Here is a 20,965-nt window from a genome sequence, read left to right as displayed (position 1 = left end):
AAAAAGCTTCCAGCAAAATCTTCTCCCCCTTTTTTTTTTCCCCAGATTGGGTTTCTGAAAATAAACAAACAAACGAAAAAATGAATGACCCCATCTGCGCTCGCGGGACCAGCTTGCACACAGACCATGCAGGGCTGGGTTCCAGATGGAAATCCCACACGCTGGCAACGACACCACTTTGTGCCCACCCCATCCTACCCAGTCCTTACCAGCTGGAACTGGAGGGAGAGCCGAGACACTTTAACAGTTTGCATAAATACTTCACTTATCCATAAGCTTTGGCAAACACTTTAAATGACCATTGGCACAAATTAACTCAACGTTTGGCCAGCTGTTATCCCATTTACAGCAATTCAGCTGAGCATGAGATAAACTTTTCTAGGCAAAACCCTTGAGATGCCTCCAGCCACTGTTGTCCCTGGAGAAAGATTGCGATAACAGCAAAAAAGACATGGTGGCAAACCTCAAAACAAGCCGAAGCTGCCCCAGGTGTGTCAGCCACACACCACTTCCACTTTCCTGTCTTTGCACAGGCAGAAACCCCCTCACTGCTACAGTTCCTGTCACCTCCAGCCCTCTGCGAGCAGCCTCCGGCAGCCCCATCCCCATCTGCTCCCCAGATCCCCAGGCTCCTCTGGGTAGGGAGAGGGGGCTGAGTTGTTGCAGCCATGAATCCCACTCCTACAATGCCATGGAAAGCCCCTGCTTTGCTTGAAAGCAGCTGCAGCTGGACAGAAATGTTTCTGGCTGTTTAAGTGTATTGGGGCAGAGGAAGATGAAGCAGGGCTCAGATGGGAGGTCTCTCCAGCAGGGACACATGCCATGCAGCCGGCACAGGAAAGATCAGAGAAACTGAGAAATTGCTAAAATCAAGCTAAAATAGGAGACCTTTGGGGCAGCACAGGCAGGGCCTCCAGCAGGCAGCCTCACAGATGTGCCTGCGGGTGTAACGTGATCTGGAGCGGCCCCTTCACCGAAAGTTGGTGATTTATAGAAGTGCAGGGTTGTAGCTGCCATGGCAAGCAGGGCACGCCACAGCCCGCAGCAGCAGCATGCATGGGGTGCTGGGCTGTGGAGCAAGGTGCTGGAGCCAGCCTCTCTGCTCAACCCCATCCCCAAGCCCCAGCTCTGCCTTGATGGCTCAACCTGACATGACCAAACCCTGTGTTTTTTCTTCACCATTAGCAAAAGAAACCCTACCTGGAGCCCCGCTTTGTGGCACAGAGGCATTCCCATGCACCCCAGCCATGCCCCACAATTAAAACCAGAAATTACCACGAGCACATGTGCAGACTGCTGGACCATCATGCACCAGCAACACATGATGGCAGCTGGACAGGCTCCTCCTCAGCTGCCCACACAGTTGCTTCTGTTTGCAGCCACAGCACCAGCGATGCAAATTCAGCTTGGAAAATAAGCATGCGCCTCTGTGCTTGCCCCTGTACGCCTTCAGTCTCCAAAGTCTGGACCAGGATTTTTAATTAACCCAGAATAGGTGGAGACCAGCACCTTGCCTTTTATCTCACAAATAAGCTACTCAGCCCGAATAAGTACTCTCAGGCAGGGAAGGAGACTTGCCCCATGCATGAAGTGCTGGGAGAGATAACAACAGAGACGCTCTCAGTGGTTTCAGAGTGGTAGGAGCTGATGCCAGGAAGCTGCTGTGACTCACGAAACTTCACCCAATTTAAGCAGCACCCACCCAGAAAGACGCAGGCAACTGGTCCCACCAGTCCTGGGGAGACTGGGGGCAGCTGTGGGCCTGCCCCTCGCCTTCCCCACCCTCCTATCCAAGCAGTGTTTCACAATTTCCCCTGTCCCGGGGTTACCAGGGCAAAAAAAACCACCTCCAAGTGGCACATGATGGGGTGACCACACACCTCTGCTCCCTTGCTGGCCAGGGAGGCAGTGCCAGAGCGGCGGTGAAGCACCAGCACGCTGGCAGCCCCTGAGCTGCGTGCTGCTTGGACTTCTCCCAGGGGATGTTTGGAAAATGTCAGAATAGAAACTTGTTGACAAAAATTGGCAATGTTTCCATGCAGGCACAGCCTCATGACCAGGTTGGAACACTCCTATTTCAGCAGTGTGGGGTGGCAACAATTGATTTTTTCAGGTCAGAATGTGTGTTCATTTAGCAATGTCTATTATTTCACAGCGTTTTTAAAAAGTCGTCAAAACCAAACATTTGGAGGAACCTGCCTTTCCTCCCATTAATTTTTAGGCAGCACACTTTCAAATCTATGTGTTTCCCTACCTCATCGCACCCATTTCCAAAGCTCAGGATTTCCTCCTGGAAAAGGGCACCCTGGTTGCAGGCCCAGCATTTGCGGTGTTAGGGATGCTCAGGAGGGGGGTTGCCAGGATGCATTCCCCCAGGCAGTATGGACCACACTGAAAGACAGCCAGCACAACTACCCCGAGAGCAGAGACCCCTGCCAAAAGAAAACACCCCAAAGTCACCGTTTTTACACAACTATCCCAGCACAAGCTCCAACTTCATGGGGTAATGGCAAAAGCCAGGATGGATCCTGCTTTTGTCCTTCACATCCCTTCTACCCAGGGAGGCGGAGTAGGTTCACCAGTGGAAGCCTCCCCGAGGCAGCCCTGCTCCAGCTGGACCCTGCTGCAGGGGTCCCACTCCCCTTTGCCCCCACCCAGGATGGAGCATCCTCAGTGCAGGAGACCCCAGGGAAGGAGCATTCCCAGTGCGGGGGGTCCCACTCCTCTGCTTGGGACGAAGCACCCCGGGCCCAGGCGGGGACCCCCCAGGGTGGAGGGGCCCCAGGGCCAGCAGCACCCCCGCCGGGCGCCCAGGGCCAGCCCCGGGGGCGGGCAGGCTGCGGCCGGGGGCCCTGCCAGCGGCTCGGGGGTGCAGAGCACCCTCTCCCGGCGCTGCCTGCCAGCAGCTGCGGGGACCTTTTTTTTTTTTTGTTTAATTTATTTATTTATTTATTTATTTATTTCTGCCTGCCAGCTGGGGCGGCTCGTCCGTCCCGTCCCGTCCCGCCCGGTCCCGCCGGGCAGCGGAGGCCACTCGCCGGGGGATGCGGCGCTCCCGGCCGGGGCTCCATGGGCTGCACCGGCAGCGCCCTGCGCTGCTGCCCCGCCGGCGGCGAGGTACCGGCTGGGGGGGCTGGCTGGGCTGGGCTTGGGCTGGGCTTCGCCTGGGGTCGGGGCTGCCGTGGGGTCGGGGCTGCCGTGGGGTCGCGTGTGCACGTTGTCGGGCTTTGCAGGGAGTTGGGGTTCGCGTGGGGCTGGGGTCTGCGTGGAGCCCTGCTCAGCCGGCGTGGGTCCCCCCCGCGCCCCGGGGAGCGGCGGGGCTGGGCGGTGCGGCTGCCCCCGGCTGTGTGTGGCCCCGTCGGCGCTGGCACCGGGCACAGCAGGAGCTGGCAGCCACCTGCCCGGCTGCACCCTCCTGCACCCCTCCGAGCTCCCCCCCCAGCACGGGAAAGCCCATACGAAGGGAGGTGCAGCAGCATCTAGGGTGACAAAGCCTGTTGGAAGTGCTGGTCCCATATAGGACAGGGACAGGTTCCCCCAGACAGGCTTCTGCCATCCTCCCACAGCATCCTCCCTTACCCCAAAAGTTGTGTCCTCCCTTGTGCCGAAGGCAATGTGGGGATCTCTCTGAGTCCCCAGCAGATCTTGGTGCATTGCTCTGCAGTGAAGAATTCTTTTGCAAGTTCAGGTCTAGAAATTATTTGCCGCTAATTTTTTTTTTTTTTTTACGTGCTCATGCTGCCTTAGCTCCCCACCATTGGCCTCAGGAGTTGTTTGTGGAGTTGGACGTGCTGTGCGTACTGGGGTGGGTGGGTAGCGGTTGATGGAGGTTGCCGGCATGCCCCCCTACATGGGCAGCCCTTTGCGGAGGCAGCTGTGAGAGCTCAGCCGCCCGGGACCACGCGGCCAGAGCACAATCTGCTGCTGGGATGTGGGGGGGAGCAGGCGTGGAGTTTGCACAGCGCCCGAGCCAGCAAGTGCCTTCATTTACAGCACTTGCAGGCTCGGCTGCTTCTCCAGATCATGGGAAAAAAACCGCCGCTCTTCTCTGTGTCATAAGATCAGACACTTCATGGCTGGTTTGTGACACTGAGAGCATGCAAGAATGGGCATGGGACAGGGAGAAACAGCAGCCCTGAGGCCCCAGGTGTTGAGAGCCACATGTTTACCGAAATGCGGAAATTTAAGTCAGAGTCACTTGCCCGCAAACGCCTCCCTTCCTGCACTTGCCTGCTCTCAAGCTCTCCTGCTCAGCCTTGCGGCGCTGCTCACAGCGATTTGCACCCCATAAAACAGCCCTGCTGCTGTGACTAAGTTGCAAATTAATCCCGAAAGCAGCAATGAAAATCCCCTTTATGGCAAAAAGGGCAGGCATCGAACCACTCCTGCCCACGTTCTGGTGTCTGGGTACCAAAAGGCGGGGTAGGAGACCTTCACCCTCCCGCTGCTGATGGGTGGACGTGAAGAGTTGGTCCCTTGGGGATGCTTTGGGATGGAGGAGCCCTCAAACCCCAGGGGTGAGCCTGGGCAGACCCTAGGTGCACGTCATGGGGCTGGGGGCTGTCATGGGGCTGGGAGCTGTGGAGGCTTTTGGGGCCAGTCCCAGGCTGGAGGTGACCTTGGGGAGCTGGGTCCGGTGGGTGGGCGGCATACCAAGTGCCGCTGCATGCCTCGGGGGAGGCAGCTTGGCAGCCTCGTCCTTCCCAGCAGCAGGCAGCAGGGTGATAAGGAGCCAGGGGCGCAGGTGCCACAGCCGGAGCTGCAGGCGCTGTCCCCCAGGGTCCCTTCCCGTCTGGCTCCATCCACCCATGGTTGGTCACCGCTGACCCTTCACTTGTGCTCCTGGCATGAGAAAGGCCAAGACGCCTTCCCAAAAGATCAGGGCTGAGGCTTGGCTGCCTTCCAGGACTGGGGTGAATTTATTTTGGAGATATAGGAACTATATGTAGCAGCAGGAGCCAGGGAAAGGTCAGGATGCAAAACTCGGGGCTGTCAATGGCATGAAGGGTTTGCATGTGGTCTGCAGCACAGATCTGACTGTACGAGAGTTGATAGTCATCTTGTAACACAACCGTCGCCGGAGGAAAGACAGCAGCACAGTCAAAGACAGGTCCCACGAACCTGTGCCAGCACTGCTCTGGCAGCACTGAGCGTGTGCTACAGATCCCAGGGAGGTTTTAGGGTCACGGGCTAAATCCTGGCTCCCTTCTCCACAGCCACAAAGCAAAACTTTGTCCCCAGGAGCAGAGTCGGGATTTAAATGCTCGTTTCCTGCCTCTTTGTGATTTCATTTGCTGGTGGTAAGGTTGCATGGTTTAATTGCTTAACATACTTGTAAAACAGGAAAAGAGGAAGAAAAATACAGTACAAAACTCCAGCTCACACTAAAAGCTGAAGCTGAGTCTGCAGCTGACTCAGCTGCCTGCACCGTGCTGGCTGCCTCTGCGTTGGGGCTCCCCACTGCAGGTGTCTTTCGAGATACCTCAGGTTCTGCTGGAAATCCCAACTGATCCATCCATAAACAGTTTTGCTCCAGACCATTAGAAATATTCAGTTCTAAGAACGTGGATACTTATTTTTTAATAGCTAGAAGATACTTTTTGGCATGAGCCTCCTCAAAGCCAAAGCCAGAGGTTTCCATGCTGAGACCTAACAGGGTCAGCTGCGTTGCTGATGCCTGCACCTGTGGGACCTTTCAGGCTGCTTCTTCCCCAGACCAAAGCTATTCCAGCTGGTGCAATTCCCAGTCTCCTCCTTTCACACAAAGCAGATACCGGGACTGTCTTCCAGCTCTCCAAAATGCACGGGGCGATACCAGAGGTGCGGGTGCCACATGCTGCTCTGGGAATGGCAGCACAAGGTACCTCTATGTTTCAGTTAATTTTCAGCCACGTTTTGCTTTTCATCCTGGCTTTGGCAGTGGAGTTCTCATCCCAAAGAACAATTGAGTGTTTAGGAGTAAAATTAGCTCCAGACACTATTTTAATTGCTCCTAGAGGTAGGAAGGGTGGCTGGCTTCTAGCCTCGGGGCAGGTATTTAGATCTGTCTGATGATGCTGGCATGCCTCTTGCTCCCTTTAGCCATCTCTGAGTTAAGTGCAGTCATCTCAAATCTTCCTCCTTGAGCAGCCCACTGTCCCACTGGGTTTGGGGCATGGAGGAAAAGTGAAAGTGCCCTGGATCCACACTGGGGATATTGCTCATGCTATGGGAGTGGCCAGGGGTGATGAGCCCTGGGCTCTCTGTCCTTGGGCATCACCTTTGCCAGCAAGCGGAACGCATGCAGCGGAGACGGTTTGGTTTGGGCAGGTGAGGTTTGCGGGTCACTGCTGGAGGAGGTACCAGCATCCCACTCCCAGCAAGGCTCAGGTAATCCAAAACCCTTGGGAGCTATGTGACCCCACTGGGCCAGGACAGTCCACCCGCACAGCCTTTGCTTTGTCACAGTAAAACCTGGAGGGGGAAGCTTTTGAGGTAACCTGTGATGCCCCCAGGCTTGCAGAGCCCAGACTGTCTCATCCACGCCTCCCCCCACTGGACTCCAAAACCCATCACGGGACACGAGTACATTAAATAGCAGGGGGATGCACATCACTGTGAGATGGGGGCAGGGGCAGGCTGGAGACCTTGGGGACTCTTTGCAAGCAGGGATGTCAAGGCTCAGGGGCATCGGGGGCACCCCACATTTGCAGGGTGAGCCATGTTCAGCAACAAGAACAAACCCTGCGAATCCCGAGCGTCTGGTGCCTCCTCGCCCACTGCCTGGGCCACGTTCCGCACCGCAGCCGCTCACGCCATAGAAGGGAAGATAAAGCTGTGGCTTCCCAGAGGCTCAGAGTTTTCCTGCACTCTCTGGCAACTGCACCTCCCTCCAGCTTCGGGGGGGGGCTGCAGGGGAGGCAGAGGCCGGGAGGGCTGTTTGCTTTGCCTTGCTTTTTTCCCGAGCCAGGCTCCCTAATCTGGGCTGTGTTTGGCCACGCTGCTGTGACAGTGGGGCCAAGCCAGGGTGCAGCTGGCACAGCGGGGTCCCCAGCTCCCTGCAGGCTGCAGGGCTGCTTTCATTAGGGACCAGTAGTTTAAGGGACGGCTTTGCCCGGGGCTGGAGAGCAGCAATGTGTCTGCAGGTGGATTCCTTTGCCCAAGGCACATCCACACCCCTGGCCAGAAGCACCACCCAGCGATGGGCAGCAGGGATGAGATTTGCCCCGGATCGGGGAGGCTGAGCTGCTAGAGCAGGCGAGCTTTGCTTCTATCTTTCAGCAACAGATAAAAATATATTAAACTCTTTTCTTTTTTCCTCCTCCCCTCCAAGTGGCTAAATTAAACCCCTGCAGGGTTGGAAGGCATCCCGTGGAGCTGTGTTGATGAAGGCAGCTCCCGGCCCTGGGTTTTATCAGCCCCGTGGCAGCAGTGGGACCATGCGGGAGCTTGCGGGGCCACACAGCACATTCCTGCGCTCCTGAGGTCATTGCTTGTGCCGCCGCCAGCCCTCGCCTGTTGCCAGCCCTGCACAGGGTCAGCATTGCCTCTGATTTATGGTTATTTTTAATTTCTCACTCCTGCTCCGTCACAGGCTATGTCAAAGCCCAGCTGTGTAAAGCACTGGCAGAGGGGTATGTTTGGGGTGCTGCAATGTGCCAGGGGCCAGGCTGACCCTGAGCATCCCGGGTAACAGGGACAGGGCAGGAGGGTGACAAGGACATGCCAGAGCCGGAGCCCTGCCAAGTGCTGCTGCCTGCCCTCCCCACCAGATGTTTTGCTGCCAGAGCCTATTTTGTACCAGCACCATTTGGGGGGCGAGGGGTTGCGAGCATCCCCAGGTTTTGCAGCCAGTGGCTGGCAATGCCGCATGGCAAGGCGTCCGGGGCACAGGGAGACAGCACAAGCTCAGGGCTGCCTGTCAGGTGGTGCGTGCGCACCCGTGGGTGCTCAGGGCTGGGCAGAGGGCAGGGGGTTGAGGAGGGACCACTGCTGCTGGAGTACCCATGCTTTAGCAGGGCTGAAGCACGCTCAGCCCAGGGTGCCTGGCTGCAGGGTGTCCTCTGCCTGCAGCCACCTGCCCTGCTTTGTCCCTCCCTGCTCCAGCCCCCTCTCTCTCTGCCAGGGACAGCTAAAAGCCCAGCAGCAAAGGGAACCATCTGCCCAGGAGCTCACAGCCTTGAAGACAGAGAACGGTGAGAAGAAAATGTGTGCTTTCCCCCACCCCCCAGCCCACCCTGGCGGTGCTTTTGCAGTGTGATATGAAGAAAGCAGTGGGACAGACCCCAGGGTGGCCAGCCTGTGCTAGGGCCACCGAGGATGGGCATGACGGCAGCAGCCTCTGCACTGAGCTGATGCAGGCGGGCAGACATGATGTCATCTCAGAGACAGTGGCATCCTATCCTCTCAGGCAGTCAGGTCGTCCCCGTGGCAGGAGGCCTAATGAGCCGTGTCCTCTCTGAGCCTGCCAGCACCATCCCAATTAGTGCTAATTTGCACCAGTGAGATGGGGGGGAGGTATCTGTCCAGTGGGAAGAGGACAGGGGCTGAACCCCAGCCACCACGCTGGCAGGCTGGCTGCCCAGGACACCCAAGCAGCCCAGTTAGCAGGATGCGGCCATTTGTGTTGCAGCCAATGCCACCCGGTTGCCTGAGGATGGGAAGGAGAAGGCAGTGCTGCGAGAGGAGCGGCCGGAGACCACGAAACTCCTCCAAGGCCAGGAGGAGGAGAAGGAGCGGCTGCAGGATGCTAGCCGGGCAAGCACGGCCAGAATCGCCCAGGACATTAACATCCAGGTCAGGCAAAAAGGCAGGTGCTGCTGGGGGCAGTGGTGAGGCAGGGAGTGTGTGGCCAGCCAGGACTTCCCAGGCAGCGATCATGGACCTGGTACGTGCTGGGCTGGGCTCCTTTCCCATTTTTGGGTGAAGGAAGGGACTAGGAAGGGGTTAGGAAGCCCAGAGCAGTGCAGGTCTGGCAGAGGGACCATACCTTACACAGGGTAAGGCACATAGGGTTTGTCATCTCCCTGCTTCCCAGGTGGAAAAGGGAAAAGACCTGGAGCTGGAGAAGCAGTTTGATGCCCTGAAGAAAGAGCACTTGGAGACCCTGCAAGGTGTGAACTGGGACAGCAGGGCTCCCTGCTGCCCCCCTGCCCACTCCCCCTGCACTGCTGGTGCCCCTCCAGTTTTGTGTGGGGTTGTGGGATGCTGCCCCCCTGCTCCACAGCACTGTGGGGCTCAGGTGGGACTCACTGCCCTGGTGTCCCCGTGCTGGTGACGCTTGGCTTGTGTCCCCCCTGCAGAGCTCCAGAGAGCCCATGAGCAAGAGAAGCTGCTGCTGGCAGAGTCCCACCACAGGTCCCAGGCGGCCTTACAGGTACCTGTGGAGAAATCCCTGGGGAGGGTGTGCTTGTGGAGGGCTTGAGGGCCATCTTCTGGTTCTGCCATGATGCCCCAAGCTCCTTGGTGGCCACCTTGGTCCCCAGTGTTCCTGGGGACCACGCAGGCTCCTCCAGCCCTGGGGTCATCAGGATGCATAGCCCAGCAGTGCTGCTGCTCAGGAAGAAATCCCAGACACCTCCCATCCTGCTTTTTCCCTGGCTGCCCTAGGAGACAATCCAGGCACTGAACTCCCAGCTGAAGTCCTTCCAGGAAAGGATGAAGCGTGTGGAGGAGTCGCTCTTGAGCACAGACTACAAGAAGCACATTCAGGTGCAGGGAGGGGTGTCAGGGAGGGGACCTGCCTCCAGGGTGCTGGCCCAAAGCCAGGGGGGCTTCTCTGAGACCCTGAGAACAGGGGGGAGGAACTGGAACCGGGGGGTGGGGTGGGGGTGGGGGCTGTAGGGCACAGGGAAGCTGAAGCGGGGAGTAAAGCCCTGTCACTGGGAGGTGCACGGATGTTGAGGTCCCTTGAACAGAAGTGATGGGTGAAATGTGGTACCTTGTGGCTACAAACCCACCCTGGGCCATGCAGGGCCCCAGCTGGGAGCACTGGCCCACTGGGGTCACATGGAGGGGGTGAACCTTGGCTGATGCCCTGAGCGCCCACCACGCTGCCGCTGCCTCACCCCCTGTGCCCCGCAGGAGCACGGGAGCCCCAGCCCCTTCTGGGAGCAGGAGCTGGAGAGCCTGCACTTTGTCATCGAGATGAAGAACGAGCACATCCATGGCCTCGACAGGAAGCTGCTGAACCTGGAGACAGTGGTGGGTTGAAAGGGGGAGGGTTACAGACGGGCTTTTCTCTTTCTGTCTCTTCTCCCCACCTGAATCCTGTCCAGAAACTGCAGCTGGAGCCAAGGTGGATGGAGCCAGGTTCCTCTCTTGGACCGGGGAGGGGACACGGGTGCAATGCCACCACGCTCCCACCAAGCCAGAGTTCCCCCGCAGATGGGGTGGTGGGGGGTTTGGAGGAGCTTTCCAGCTCCCTCCTCACCCTCATCCACCCCTTCCAGGCGGAGAGGAACCTTCTGCTGGAGGAGAAGGTGAAGACACTCCAGCAGGAGAATGAGGACCTGCAAGTTCGCACCCAGAACCACTTGGTCATGGCGAAGTAAGTGCTGGTCCCACACGCCTTGTGGCTCCCCGGTGCACAGGTGGCATCTCCGACGGGGGGAGAGGTGACAGCAGTGCTGGGGGGACACACACCTCACAGCACGTGGTGCCACCAGGCACTTTGCGGGGAGCAGAGGGGCCCATGGGCGCTTTGCCTGGTGGCTCTGGCAGCCCATGCCGTTTGCCCGCAGGCAGCTGTCGGAGGAGCTGCTGGCCGCCCGTGGGGCGCTGGAGAAGGAGGCGCAGCTGCGGGAGCAGGCTCGCCGCGAGAAGGAGGAGCTGCTGTACCGCATGCTCAACGGGGGGGACGGCTCCCCCTTCCCCATGGCTGCCGGCGAGGTGCCCCTCATCGCCACGTAGCAGGCTGCTGGCCGGCACCAGGCGCTGCCGGGGTTTTGCTCCGGGTGTGTGAGTCCAGGGTTGCTCTGGCAAGTGCCCCCGTGGCCGGGGCAGGCCCCTGGGCTGGCCGAGCCATTGGGGCGATGGAGTATTTCATGGGACACTTGTGCCTGCCTTTCCCTAGCCCATGCAGGGCTGCACAGGGACCCCGACCACTCTCCCATGCCATCCCTGTATCCGTTCCTCTGGTGGGAGGCTGGGGGGGGGGGGGTCTGGAGGTAAAAGGGGTCAGCCGGGACACACAATCATGCATGGGGCTGGATCCGACCCAGCGCTTGGCTCTGCGCATCACCAGCATCAGTGCTGCCTGGGAGCACGAGGCGAGGAAGGTGAGGTGGTCACTGGGACTGGATGGGACGAGCACAGGGAGGATGAGGAGGGCAGTGGGGACACAGTGGTGTTAAGGTACCTCGCTACCTGGGAAGCATTCCTGGGAAGCAGGTAGGCAAGCCCAGGGCTGAGCCACAGAGGCTTTCATAGGGCAGCAACAAAAGGCAGGAGGGACAGGTGCAGCTGGGTGTATCTGCCACCTCCAGTGCTGCCCTTGCTGTAGATTATGTCCCATTTGGGGGCTTGGCCTCCTGCTCAGGCTGATCTGAGCCGATGCCACCCGCTCCTGCCATTTCCAGTGAAAGAAGGGCTTCCCCTGGCCAGGATCTGCCTTGCACCCACGCGCCTCCTCTCCCCATCACCTCCTCCATCTTCAGCAAACAGCTCCCAGGGATTGCTCCTGCAGCCCAGGCACGTACCGGCTCACTGCCACACAGATGCCAAGCCCTCCTTGTTCCCACAGCCCACCAGCAGCACCACCAGCCCCGTCTTCTCCCTCAAAGCTGCACAGAGGCTGCATGCCCAGAGGTGGTGCACATTCAGGGAGCAGAGCATCCTCCCAAGGGGGAGCAGGCTTCAGCAGTGGCTGCCAGCAGGTCACATCCCTCCCTGCTCTGAGCCAGCTCATCCTCATCGAGGAAGATGCTGCCAGTACAGCTGTGGGCCAAGGCTAGATGCACACAAGCACTTTCCATTGGGTGCATGGGTATCTTGGGACGGTCACTGCTCTGGGGGCTGTCCTTGGCCTGTGCCCTCCCCAGGGCTGTTCAGCCGGGCCAGGGCGTGTGTGTATGTATGTGCACCAGGCCAACAGTGCTACTGCTGTAACAATTGCAAATCTGTAAGAAAGTAGCAGCCTCAAGAATCCTGTGTCAGTGGTTTTGGGAACCAGTGCAGGGGCATCTCCCATCGGGGCTGCGTGCTCTGCACCTAGGGCAGGGGTGGGAGCAGGCACCGTGAAGCCACAACAAGGGAGCCCCAGAGGCAGCTCCTACTGCCGGTCCCCCTTTTCCTGCTCCTTCCCTCATTTCATTCATTTCAATGGGCTCCCAGCACAGGACAGACCCTGACCCTCCCAGCCCTGCCAAGGCAGCAGGGCTGCGGCAACAGCTGCTTCCGTCCTTTGTGCTGGTCCTTATCTGGAAAATAGCAGCTGAGTGAGGCAGCCAGGAAAGCAATACGGATGTGGGATCCGGCTTTCACCCAAGCACCTCCATGGGGTGCCTGTTGTGTCAGAGCCATGTTCCCCTTAGGGCACCCACTGCTCCATGCATCCCTATGGCTCTGGGGACAGGTGGTGGGGCAGCCGCCAGCTTTGCACAGCAACCTCAGGGACGTAGGGGGACATGCCAGGTGCTGCAACACCAAAGCAGGCGAAATGGGGCAGGTTGCTGCCCCAGCAAACCCTGCCTAGCTGGGTTTTCTCTCTTTGAAGAGAACAGGATCTCTGGGCAAACGGAGATGAGGCTGGTGGGGTCTGGCATCCTGCTGTGGGCACCTGGTGCCATGTCCTGCTGCCCTGAAAGCAGATCCTGTGTGCGACCTGGAGGAACATGCCTGGCTCTGGAAGGGGGAGTGCTTGGAAGCGAGGAGGAGGAATAAGTGAGTCCAGAAAAGGACTTGCCTACAATAAGGAAGAGAAAGTTCAGCCCAGGCAGCACCTTGGCAGTCATGGGGGCACAGGCAGGTCAGCCCTGCCCACCTCAGGGTACCAAGGCAGCGTGGAGCATCAGGGCAGCACGAGAAGCTTCCACTCTGCTCTGCCATGGGCAGCTGAGGGGCCAGAGTGGGCAAGGGGACAAGGGGAATTCGGGGTGGGGGGGGTGGGGGGAGGGCTGCAGGGAGAGGTTTCAAAGGCAAAAACCCCGACCTACAACCCAATAACAGCAGCAAAACCACTTGTCTGCTTTATCCTCTCCGAACAAAACTCCCTCAGCAGGGAGCTTGCCGTGAGGGTTCAGGTTGCTCAGAGAGGTTCACCAAACTCAGGAAAACAGCTCCAGCAGTTCACGGCAGGGCTATGTCCCCCAACGGGATGGGACCTTCAGTCCAAGGTGGACTGAAGACAGGGTGGAGGGAGCCGGGTGCTCAGGGACCATCCCATCTCCTTTTATTGCCCCGGAGGAGATGGGCACCGCGCAGTCCCGCAGGGCTCTGGGGCCACCTCCCTGGCTGTGCTTCCTGGTGGCTCCCGGGGAGCTGCCCCTTCGGGCTGGTGGCTCTCAGCGCTGTGCCGGATCCCATAGCCAAAGTAAATAAGGAAACCTGGGAACAGGCAGAATAGGGGGGGGGGGGTGTCTCCTCTTCCCTCCCCTCCCAACCACAAAGTGCTCACCCTTTCCCGTTCCTTTGGGCCAGGTATCAGAGGAAAGGGTGCTCCCACCACCCTTTGACATTAAAGTTCAGCACCTCCTCCATCCACCCACCACTGCTCTGCAGCCAGCATTAATGCCACAGGCTCTGAAACCACCGGTGCTTCACCCAAAGAGGCTGCCACCAGTTCTGGGACCTTGGGGGCAGCGAGGCTTTACCGATGGCCATCCAGAGTAGGTACCGCAGCCAGGCAGCCGCACTGAGCCGGGCCAGCAGGATACTGTTGATGGTGATGCTGAGGAGTGGCAGGAAGGGCAGGCAGGGAACCTGCAGGGACCAAGTACAAGGAAATGGGGTCATCCCTCTGCCCAGAGCCACTGGCTAGCCCACAGGCAGGGGTTTCACAGCCCAATCTGGCCCTTTGCTGCTTTGGCTGGTTGCCAACAAGTGAGGGGAAGCCCAGCTTGGCTAAGAGGCTCAGTGACTTGAGCTGGGACTGCAGCCTGTGCCAGAAAAAGATGCTTGTGGAGGGTGGTTTGGTTGCCAGGTCCTGCACCAGGGCAGGAGGTACTGCAGGATTTGAGTGGGGAGGCAGTCAACCAAATTTGAGGGGAGAAGCAGCAAATCCAATCCAGGCTATCAAGATGACGTATCTTTTTACTGAAAAGCAGCTCTGATTTACTGAATAGCAGCAGGCACTGGGCTCAGCTGGGGTGGCAGGAGATGCCCCTTTGGCCTGTGAGACATGGGGAGAGCCACCAGTCAGCCCTCAGGTCCCTACAGAAAACCCCATGAGTTGCCCGTTGCCTCCAACAGCGTTTTGTTCTACATGGACGCAGAGGGAACACCCTCTGATGCAATGTAATCCCTTCCCATGGGGCTGCGGCACTTGCCTCCTCTCTGTCCCCCAGGTCCTCCTCCTTGGGGTCAGTCCCCAAGGGCTGGGCTGCATGCTCACCATGAAGGATGCTCTCTCCCGGCTCTGAGGCTGCCTCCAGATGAGCAGAGCTGCTGCCAGGACCCCCAGGAGAGGCAGAGCCAGGGCTGCGATGCACCAGGCTCCCCCAGCCTGGAGGCAGGAGAGCCCAGCAGTGCTCGCCCAGCTCAGGGCGCAGACCAGGGCGGCTGTGGAGGGACCACGGCAGCGTGTCAGGGCAGCGCTTCCCCGCACTGAGCCTGGCCCAGCACCCAGGCTACCATGGCGGGAGGGACAAAGGACAACCAGGGGACAGGGCTGGGTGCCTTGTCAGGGTAGCTTTTCTCTCTCCCGTATGGAAAGTGGAGGGAGCGGGAGGTTTCCCAAGGTCCCACTGGGGCAGGCAGCTGCGCGGCAGGAGGGAGCCAGGCAGCCCCTGCCTGCATCTCCTGCCGGCTGGTGTCCAGTAAGCAGGAACCCGCCAGCCCGTGCTACAGCAGTGATGTCCCCCTCACGCCAGCTCCCCGTAAAGTCCATCCACCGCTCCCAGGCGTACCGGCAGCTGTCAGAGCCCAGGCCACTGCAGCAGAGGAATGTGGGGTGGGATTCAGGGGCGGCCAGACCAGATGGTCCCACCAGAGCTGCACAGTCGGGACCTTCCCTACAGGAGTGTCCTGAGTGCTGAGTCCTGGACGATACCTGAGGAGCAGATACTGGATGTCAAGGCGTATGAGCATGCACCTGCAGTGCACCAAGGCCGATGCCTTGTCCCCAACATGGCCAACATCAGACCCAGCAGTCTCACCTGAGCAGCAGCACACAGCCAGCCACCAGTGAGTAGGCCAGCAGTGTGCCAATGGACATCGTGTCAACCAGGGCTTTCAGGTCAAAGAGGAGGGCCAGGAGAGCTGCAGGGAACAAGAAGTCCCTTCAGCCTCCTGACAGAGCTGGCAGCACTGCTGCTATGCCCATCTCATTCGTGCTCTCCCTCTGCTCTTCCCAGGTTCCCCTGACACCCACTGTGACAGGACTCAAGCACCTCAGTGAGCTGGTGATGCTTTGGTCACTAGTGCAAAGCATCCTGCCACCTCCTGCCTGGCAGCTCAGAGAGGCTGAGCTGGTGGCCAGGACAGCATGAAGGCCAAATGGTCCTCACAGGGAGGAGACCTCTCTCTGGGTGGACAGACAAAGCTCAGCTACTGGCAAACTAGGGGGTCTGTGTAGCCCTGCTGAAAGAGGACATCCACCCTGCCCTCAAGGTTAAGGTGTAACACACTCACTCACCCACCTGCCACTCCTCCAGACACCAGCGTTGCCACCACTGGGCACTGACGACGACTAACTTTGGCCAGAGGTTTGAAGAGGAGCCCATCTCGAGCCATTGCATACAGGATCCGTGGCATGGGGAACATGGAGCCCAGGAGGCTGCAGAGAGGGGAGATGGGAGAGAAGAGGGCAGGAATCCAGGAGGTGCCATCCTGCCTTTTGCTCTTCCATGGGTATCAGGAGAGCTTCCATTCATCTGTACAGTCCATGAGCTTCCCAAGACCATGCTGACAAGCCCATCACCTCCCTCACTATCAGATGAGGGACAGTGTTGGGAAAGTGATGTCCACAGGTCACCAAGACCCCTGTGCACATCAAGACATCCCAGCCTGCTGCTGCAGTCATGGTGCCACAAAACACCTGACCAATTCCTCCAACTTTGGGCTACCAGTGGCACATCAAGGGGTTTGATTGCTCTCCTTGATCAGTAGGGGCCAGGGTGGGAGCAAGAGGGCTTGCGAGGAAGGGCTGAGCCAAACAGGGCAGTCAGTAGGAAGGGCGTGGGGATAGCTCCTGGATGTGTCATAGCTCCAGTGCAACCTTGCTCTGAGCCACAGAGCTGCCATCAGAGGAATCCCCTCACCTGGTTGTCAGGGCGCACAGTGAGCCCACAGCCACAGTGTGCTTTGCACTGCTCCAGCCAACATATTCAAAAGCCACTGGGAGTGGGCTCAAGGTGTCTAGGAGGTAGTAGGGCATCATCAGGGTGAGGGCAGCAGACACCCCAAAGTACGCCAGGAAGCAGATGAGGAGGGAGAGGATGATGCCGATGGGTATGGATCTCTGGGGCTCCCTCACTTCTTCCCCTGGGGAGGACAAGCTCAGCTGTAAAAACAGATACTCATTTAATGTTCACGGCATGGCAAGAGCCCAGCCCAGGCTGGAGAGCGTATCCTGCATCCCCCCATGAGAAGGGACACAGAGGCCTTCTAGCAAGGATGACTAGACCTCCTGGGCTCCATGGCTATGGGGATAGGGACTGTCTTCTTCAGGATTAGCCCAGCCATGCCACACGGACTCTTACACTTCCTCCACTGAGCACAGAGAGCAGGAGAGGGTGGCTGCAGCACAGAGCCAGGAATGTGCCCATTCCCAGCCCAGTCCTACACCAGCTCCCGGGCTGCAGAGGGAGTCACTGCCACAGCCCCCCAGCCTGCAGGGGAGGGTCCCACCGGCATCTCTCCCTGCCTCACTTACCTGTGGTAGCAATGCAGTCAAATCCAACAAAGGCATAGAAACAGGTAGAGGCTCCAGCCAAGGTCCCAGTGAAACCATAGGGCATGAAGCCTCCGACCCCACAGGCACTGGTCATGTTGTTGGCCATGGACTGGTTCCTGGGAGGAAGAGGAGGAGGAGTCAGGCAGTGCAGAAGCATCAGTGCAACAGGGTCCCAGGATGGGGCCAGGCTGGACAGTCCACCCAGCCTGTTCACCCCTCCAGCAATCAGCCCAGGAGGGCTTAGGATTTTGGCTCTTTGATGTGTTGCCAACAGGGCAAGGAGAAACAGGAGAAAGTGGGATTTCCTGGAATAAAGCATTAGGGGGGTGGCCCAGCCATCCCCACCCCCCTCCGAAGGCAGTACAGGGAGAGCAGAGCCCCCGTACCCAGCCTCACGGGTGGCTGCCTGTGGCAGGTCATCCTCCCTGAGCTTCCAGTTGCTCAGGTCACCTTTGATGAAGCCGCTCACTGTGACGAAGAGCAGGACAAGCACATTGAGAGCTGTGAATGCTTTGTTGACTCTGGTGGACTCCTTCACTCCAAAGGAAAGAAGTCCTGGGGATGAAAAGAGCAAAACTGGCAAAGCCCCCTGGGTGACACTAAACCCAGGTTAGACATTACTGGGGAGTGTGGAAAAGGGGGGACAGTGACAGAGTCAGGAGAATCTGCAGATTTCCCCAGATTCCCCCTGTATTTCTCATTCTTTGCTCAGGGAAATGCAAAAGCCTCAGAGAGGTCAGCACCATCCTGAAGAGCCCATGGTGGGATGAGGAGCTCATCCTACAGGATGGAAAGTGGCACAGCGGGAGGCAACCTACCTGCCAACAGGACCACCAGGCCAGCAGCAAAGGCATCCGGGTGTTCTGCCAGCCCCACAGAGTTCATGGCTGCATGAGCACCCAAAAACCTCCCCATCTTCTTGCCAAGGAGCTGGTCCAAGGTAGCACTCCAGGCCCGGGCAACACTGGCAGTACCTGGGGAGAGGTGGCAGCTGGGGCAGTGGTGGTAGCCCCGTGGGCTCTGGGAATGCCATCCAGCAAAGCCACCAATACAAAGCAAAGGTGGAACGATCTAAAGGGCCTTATACCAATGACATAGGACAGCAGCAGATTCCACCCAGCGATGAATGCCCACAGCTCGCCCACTGTCACGTAGCTGTAGAGATAGGCGGACCCAGCCAGGGGCACACGGGCCCCGAATTCAGCATAGCAGAGCCCTGCCAGAGCAGACACCACAGCTGCAATCAGGAAAGAGAGGACGATGCTTGGGCCGGAGCTTGTCTTTGCCACTTCCCCTGCCAGGACATAGACACCAGCCCCCAGTGTGCTGCCCACTCCCAAGGCGACAAGGTCCACTGTGGAGAGGCAGCGGTGAAGGCTGGAGCCCTCTGAGCCAACCAGGACTTGCTTTCTGCGAGAAAGCATCTTCGAAACAGTAAGCAGGCAGCCCCAGCACGGCATCTGTGGGAGAGGAAAGCAGCAGGCATGAGGATGCTGCTGCCATGCGGGCACCACCCTGGAGATGTGACCCAAAGCCAGCCTGAACGTTTTCCTTGCAGCTCCCACAGCCCACACAGCGCTTTCTGGGCTGCCTGGGTGCTACCTGTTTTCTGCCTCTGCCAGAAAAGCAGCCCATTTTGGAGCAAGATGGGGCTAAGGCAGCTGAATTGCACTCTCATCCCCAGTGAGAAGTGGAGCAATGCATGACTGGGGTTTGCTGGGCTCTGTCTGACTCATGCTACAGTGAGAGGGGACAAGGACACCTGCTTGTCCCCCTGCCAGCTCAGAAAGTCCTATCGCTCCAGCAGCATCCCCAGCAGGTAAGCACAGCCAGCATTGTCCCAGCTTTCACGCTGACACTATTTGAAATGCAGAAACCAGCCCAGAGAAGGAGGGATGGGAGATGCTCTGCTCCTGGAGTAGCCATTGGCCTTGAACTGTACCAGGAAGGACCCATCTGCTCAGCTGAAGATGCTCCCACAGCACCTGCGGGTCATTGGCATAGCCCAGAGAGACTGGACCCCTTGGGCCATCAGCCTGTACAGTAATGCTGTGGCTTGCTCAGGTCACCGACAGGTATTTCATCCAAGCAGAAATCCCAAACTGTGTGATATATGTGCTTGGGTCAAGTGAGGTGCTCGGTATGCCGTGTCTGGGATGTGCATGCCTTTCCCCATCCTGCTGGTCCTTCCCAAAGAGCTCCCAGGACTGGAGAAAGGAGGGCTGCATGCCTCCACATCTGCATGGTGCTGCCAGGACCTCCCGCAGTAACATGAAGTCCATACTGCATGCTTTAAATCACATAATCTACTACTTACAGGACCGGGGACCTGATTGGAAACCCTGCCCACCGGCACCTCCCAGCAGCACCAAGGATCACAGGGTCACACAGTCCCTGATACAGCATGGACCCCCAAGGGGAGACAGGGACCACCCTAAGGCAGTGACCAGCACCCTGACCCACAGAATGAGGTGCTTCAAGGCCTTATCACACAGGGAGCCCCAACTTCCAGGACAGCTGCGTGTCTCCAGGGGGCTAGAGAGCCACTGCCCAAGGCCAGACCAGCAGTTGAGGCTGCCTTTCCAACTCCCAGCAGCACCCAGCCACTATACCACACCAGTCCCACCCAGGGCATCCCACCCTGATGATGTTCCTTTCTTCTGCAAACTACTTACTCCAGCCATCCTTTGGGAAGCTGCTCCAGTTGCAAACTGATGAGGAGGGCAAGCATCAGGCAGCCTCAAGTTACACTCCCCCCTTAAATCCCTTTTGGGAGCGCCCTGGCCCTCCCCCCTCTGACCACCACTCCAAGCTACACAATGGGAAATCTATGCAGAAATATTTTTCCCACAACGCCTTCCAAATCATACATACAAGCCTGCAATGCTAATAGGCTCAGAGGCATTATTAAAGGAGTCTAACATTTCAAGTTTGTCTGTGCAGGTGGAAGGGGGAACCTCCTCCCTCTGCACCGACTCCCTCACACCAGGTCCCTCATCTCAATCTGTGGAGCAGGTTTTGGAGGAAATCCAGGCAGAGAAGAACAGAAACATGGCCAGGTGAGGACGCAGGAGTGCATACACCTACACTTGTGACCATAGTCAGGCTAAACTGTCCCTGTGAAACAAAAAGGGAGGTGTGCAGGTCCAAAAATTGACTGCAGCAGTGAGGCAGAGGAGCACAGTCCCAGCTCCATGGGGTGGCTGCAACAGCACATCCAGATGTATCTCCCAAAAGCAAAGTTCTGAGGCTGCCCACACTTCCCCAGTATTTGGGCACCCAGACCCCAGTTGCTGCCCACACCTCATCACAGCCCCATTGCATAGAGAGAGCAGCCTTGGAGAAAGAAAAGCACCCAACCAGCCCACGTCCAGCTTGTAGTAGAGCACACAGCAGCACTATCCATCACTGACCCATCCAGCCTTGCCCTAGCAGCAGGGCTGGGGATGCAGCTCCCACCCCAAGCAACACCTGCCCCACACCAGCCCCAATCTGCCTGGGAAGTTGCAAGGGCACAATAAAACCTAAGTGCTCCTCCACAGGGAATGAAACAGGTTCCAGGAATGACCCCCAACACAGTGCATCTCTTGGGGTACAGCCCAGAGGGGCTAAGCAGCCAACCACAACCAGCAACAAGGCTTAGCACCAGGGCTGGGCTTAAATGAAAGCCCAGGGCTGTGTGGGAGGGGGCTCCAGGTGAGGCTGCTCAGGGCCAGTACAGTATATAAGTGCCCTCAGCTCCCAGCACAGCTTCTGTAGGGTTGTTCTAAGCTAGGAGAGAGTATGGGGAGCTATGCTATGCCCTGGCTGGTTACCTTAGGAGAAGAGGATCAAGTTTGGGTTCTGAGGCAAGGCTAGGGGCTGGTATTTTAGGATGAAGAGGTATCTTTAATTTTATTGTAGATAGTGCTTGGGCTGTGTCTGCTTACAGTA

General features: G+C 58.2%; 2 protein-coding genes across 3 annotated transcripts; one reads left to right on the top strand and one right to left on the bottom strand.

The window, feature by feature from the left end:
* The first annotated feature begins 2,957 nt into the window (after positions 1–2,957).
* On the top strand, positions 2,958–12,124 carry CCDC69 (coiled-coil domain containing 69). The gene is made up of 9 exons (XM_037398629.1): positions 2,958–3,117; positions 8,105–8,174; positions 8,612–8,775; positions 9,017–9,092; positions 9,282–9,355; positions 9,589–9,690; positions 10,063–10,182; positions 10,431–10,528; positions 10,722–12,124. Exons 1-9 carry the CDS (start codon positions 3,070–3,072, stop codon positions 10,888–10,890), a joined length of 921 nt encoding a protein of 306 aa, XP_037254526.1. The 5' UTR covers positions 2,958–3,069; the 3' UTR covers positions 10,891–12,124.
* Positions 12,125–13,347: 1,223 nt separating this feature from the next.
* Positions 13,348–19,756, bottom strand: LOC119152883 (cationic amino acid transporter 2-like). 2 transcript variants are annotated; one of them, XM_037398627.1, is made up of 12 exons: positions 19,708–19,756; positions 18,120–18,492; positions 17,851–18,006; positions 17,419–17,587; positions 17,012–17,148; positions 16,398–16,620; positions 15,777–15,913; positions 15,294–15,396; positions 15,045–15,187; positions 14,531–14,697; positions 13,791–13,899; positions 13,348–13,524 (listed from the first exon to the last, which is right to left on the bottom strand). In XM_037398627.1, the coding sequence occupies exons 1-12, from the start codon at positions 19,714–19,716 to the stop codon at positions 13,370–13,372; spliced, it is 1,881 nt and encodes a 626-aa protein (XP_037254524.1). In that variant the 5' UTR covers positions 19,717–19,756; the 3' UTR covers positions 13,348–13,369. The 2 variants fall into 2 exon arrangements, with proteins under 2 accessions (XP_037254524.1, XP_037254525.1); XM_037398628.1 differs by having other exon boundaries at positions 17,419–17,500.
* Positions 19,757–20,965: the final 1,209 nt, after the last annotated feature.

Source organism: Falco rusticolus, chromosome 8 (assembly GCF_015220075.1).
Source record: "Falco rusticolus isolate bFalRus1 chromosome 8, bFalRus1.pri, whole genome shotgun sequence".
NCBI lineage: Eukaryota > Metazoa > Chordata > Aves > Falconiformes > Falconidae > Falco > Falco rusticolus.
The sequence above is the reverse complement of the archived record's forward strand: the minus strand, read 5'-3'. Positions and strand labels throughout refer to the sequence as shown.

Coding starts and splice junctions, on each gene's coding strand:
- CCDC69 (XM_037398629.1), top strand. CDS start 3,070: ATGGGCTGCACCGGCAGCGCCCTGCGCTGCTGCCCCGCCGGCGGCGAG. Junction 9,356..9,588: donor GGTCCCAGGCGGCCTTACAG/GTACCTGTGGAG, acceptor TGGCTGCCCTAG/GAGACAATCCAGGCACTGAA. Junction 9,691..10,062: donor ACTACAAGAAGCACATTCAG/GTGCAGGGAGGG, acceptor TGTGCCCCGCAG/GAGCACGGGAGCCCCAGCCC.
- LOC119152883 (XM_037398627.1), bottom strand. Junction 18,007..18,119: donor GCTGCTGTCCTATGTCATTG/GTATAAGGCCCT, acceptor ACCTCTCCCCAG/GTACTGCCAGTGTTGCCCGG. Junction 15,397..15,776: donor GGTGTCTGGAGGAGTGGCAG/GTGGGTGAGTGA, acceptor TGTTCCCTGCAG/CTCTCCTGGCCCTCCTCTTT.